At 34.4% G+C, this 2,812-nt stretch overlaps 1 protein-coding gene across 1 annotated transcript; it reads right to left on the reverse strand.

Annotated features, from left to right (window-relative positions):
- Positions 1 to 1,301: 1,301 nt before the first annotated feature.
- LOC109244709 (early nodulin-like protein 1) lies at positions 1,302 to 2,604 on the reverse strand. Its single transcript, XM_019411844.1, has 2 exons — positions 2,315 to 2,604; positions 1,302 to 1,830 (listed from the first exon to the last, which is right to left on the reverse strand). Exons 1-2 carry the CDS (start codon positions 2,505 to 2,507, stop codon positions 1,481 to 1,483), a joined length of 543 nt encoding a protein of 180 aa, XP_019267389.1. The 5' UTR covers positions 2,508 to 2,604; the 3' UTR covers positions 1,302 to 1,480.
- Positions 2,605 to 2,812: the final 208 nt, after the last annotated feature.

Here is a 2,812-nt window from a genome sequence, read left to right on the forward strand (position 1 = left end):
TTACGCCTAAGTCATAATGAGGCTATTACGGGCATTTAATGATATTAAATGCTGCGTTACATAATCATTGTACATATTCCTTAACGGCTTTAATAGTTAATGCAGTATTTCCCCTTTTTCTTTGACCAGGTTCATTCTTCTCTTTGCCCATATACAAATAAGCTTGAATAGGTTGGTTGAAGTTAAACAGGAACGGGGCGTTGAATCTCTCATCTCATGCCTCTTTTTTTTTTTCCCGTAGCTGTTCACAACCTTTGGACTATGACTGTTCATAATTTATTGACCATTCCACGTGTCATGCCACGTCAACATGTATATGAATACAATTTTCCCCAATACAGTAAGTTCTTTGTGAACATGTCTGGAAGGCATGGAATTTCTATAGCTAAAAGATTTATGGGAAGGATTTTAGTCAAACATACCTTAAATTTAAGCGCCTTAGAGATCTTATCACTACTCTTACAACTTCAATTTACTGATACACAATTCAATTTTTTTTTATTTTGGTTTTCCATCCGGTGTCTGGTACTCGCATTGGAGCTCGATTATATGTGAATTCACGCCACGTAAGGCCCCATTCGGGGGAAGCGCTCCCTACCAAATATTTTCCTATACCCAGGGTTCGAACCCGAGACCTCTGGTTAAGGAGCAACCATCCGCTGCACCACCTCTTTTGGTGAACAGAACACAACACAATTTCATGTTTTCTTTCATTAAGGCATTTCATCAAACAGTTTCTCTTCAACTTCCTTCAATGATATTTCTTCATCCAACAACCACCTCCCATGTCAAAAATTGATTCCAAACACATGCTACTCATCAATTTCACCATTTAAACCATTTTACAATTTCTACAACACCCAAAAAGTACTTGAAAATAATGTCAAAAACGGTTAATTATAAAATAAAAAAACAAGGACAAACATTTTATTTTTTTTGAATATACATCCCAGAAATCTGAATAGACATCATCTCTAGATTCAAGTAGACTTTATGTAAAGATTCTCCAACTTTTTTTTCACCAGAATCAAATTTAGCAGTAAAAATTGTGATTCATTCAGTGTCCATATCACCAGAGTCAAATTCATAACAACTTCTTCTATGAAAATTAATGAAGAAGCTAAACTATTAGATTTTATATATCCATTAAAGTGTCGATAATATACTACATAAATAAATAAATCGGACTAGAAGAGTTGATTATTTGACTTAATTTGTTTGGAATGATTCACTATTCTGGAGTAAATACCATTGTACCACAATTATTACTACTACTTTTATATATTGAATAGATCTCACAGGAAAGGAAATGAGAGTATTGACACATAAAGCTTTTCATTTTGCTTCCAAACAAAGCTAAGGCTTCCCAAAGCTAAAAAAACAAATTGAATCAAAGAATAATTAAGGAGAATGACCAAAGAAAGCCACCACCTCTCATCTAAAAAATAAAAAAATTAAAATAAATCCAACCACCCTCACTTCAAAACAAAAACCCCATTAAAATCCCAAAACCCATAACTAAACCAGCATTTAAAGTAGCAGAATTGCTAGTAGGAGCCATAGCTGGACCATCAAACTCTGTTGGAGAAGGTGCAGGTGCACCCATGAATCTCCTCATATTCTTCTCAGATAAAGTCACTACTATCAATTTTTGGCCTTGCTCACAATGCCCTTTTGCTCCACTAATAAAATAGTAAGCTCCTGAATGTGTTAGCTCTATCTTTGTATTCCCATCATTGTGTACTGCTATTGGACTTGAAATGTTGCATGTTACATAGTCCCTCCTGCTCACTTCTAAAACTGAGTCTGTTTTTCCGTCATACTTCCATACTGCCAAAAGAAAAAATATATATATAATAAAATTGGCTATCGACACATCAGAATATCTTATGGTTGCACTAAAAATTGTACTAGCAAGTACCTGCAAGATATATATGTTTATGTTGTATACACTAATAACAGTGGCGGAGCCAGGTAACCCCAAGGTGTTCAAACTTGAAAGAAGTAAAAGATAAATCCGGACAAACGGTATTCAAATATATTATATACCTCGAAAATCTTTTACCTATATATGTAGTGTAATTTTCCGACGTTGGTGTAACTTTGCCCACTGATAAATATGTAAAAAATTTTTTTTTATAACATATAACACGTTGCTTATTGTAGTTTTTTGAGGTAATTAGTTTCACTTACTGCGAGCAATAATGATATATAGTTATTTTTAGGTGACTTGTAGTATAAAAACTCTTTTACACACGTATGTCTGAGCTAGTAATAATAAAATTGGAGATAAAGTTTCTGATTTATAACATACCAAGAGAATCTCCAACGAGGAAGCGAGATTTTTCAGCCCAACGATTGAGGGAATCTGATTCTGAAGATGGGATTTTCCAAGAATCAGTTTTTCCCCCAACCAAATGATCTCTGGCTTCTGTTAAGCTCAAGAGGAGGAAGAAGAGAACAGCTACTAGCGAAGAAGAAAGTACAGTTCTTGAAAAATCAGCCATTTGATATGAACCTCAAAAAAATAAAAGGAAAAAGCTTTTCTTCAACAGCTACACTAGTTTTATAAAGAGAAGTTAAGGGAGCAAGAGAGATTTTTATGGTAGCTTTTTCCTTCCTGTGTATATACTTTATATAGGGGAGGAGAAAAACTAGCCGTTAAGTGTAATGCAGCTAAAGAAGCAAGAAAACTAGCCGTTAGATAAACAGTAGGAGTACAAGATAAAGGATTGAAACGGTCAAAAAATATTTGGGCTTTTATCCAATTTACTTGGGCTTAATCCATTCTGGTATATGGTCTGGAGGCTCT

Source organism: Nicotiana attenuata, unplaced genomic scaffold, assembly GCF_001879085.1.
Source record: "Nicotiana attenuata strain UT unplaced genomic scaffold, NIATTr2, whole genome shotgun sequence".
Taxonomy (NCBI): Eukaryota; Viridiplantae; Streptophyta; class Magnoliopsida; order Solanales; family Solanaceae; genus Nicotiana; species Nicotiana attenuata.

Coding starts and splice junctions, on each gene's coding strand:
- LOC109244709 (XM_019411844.1), bottom strand. CDS start 2,507: ATGGCTGATTTTTCAAGAACTGTACTTTCTTCTTCGCTAGTAGCTGTT. Junction 1,831..2,314: donor CCTCGTTGGAGATTCTCTTG/GTATGTTATAAA, acceptor TTCTTTTGGCAG/TATGGAAGTATGACGGAAAA.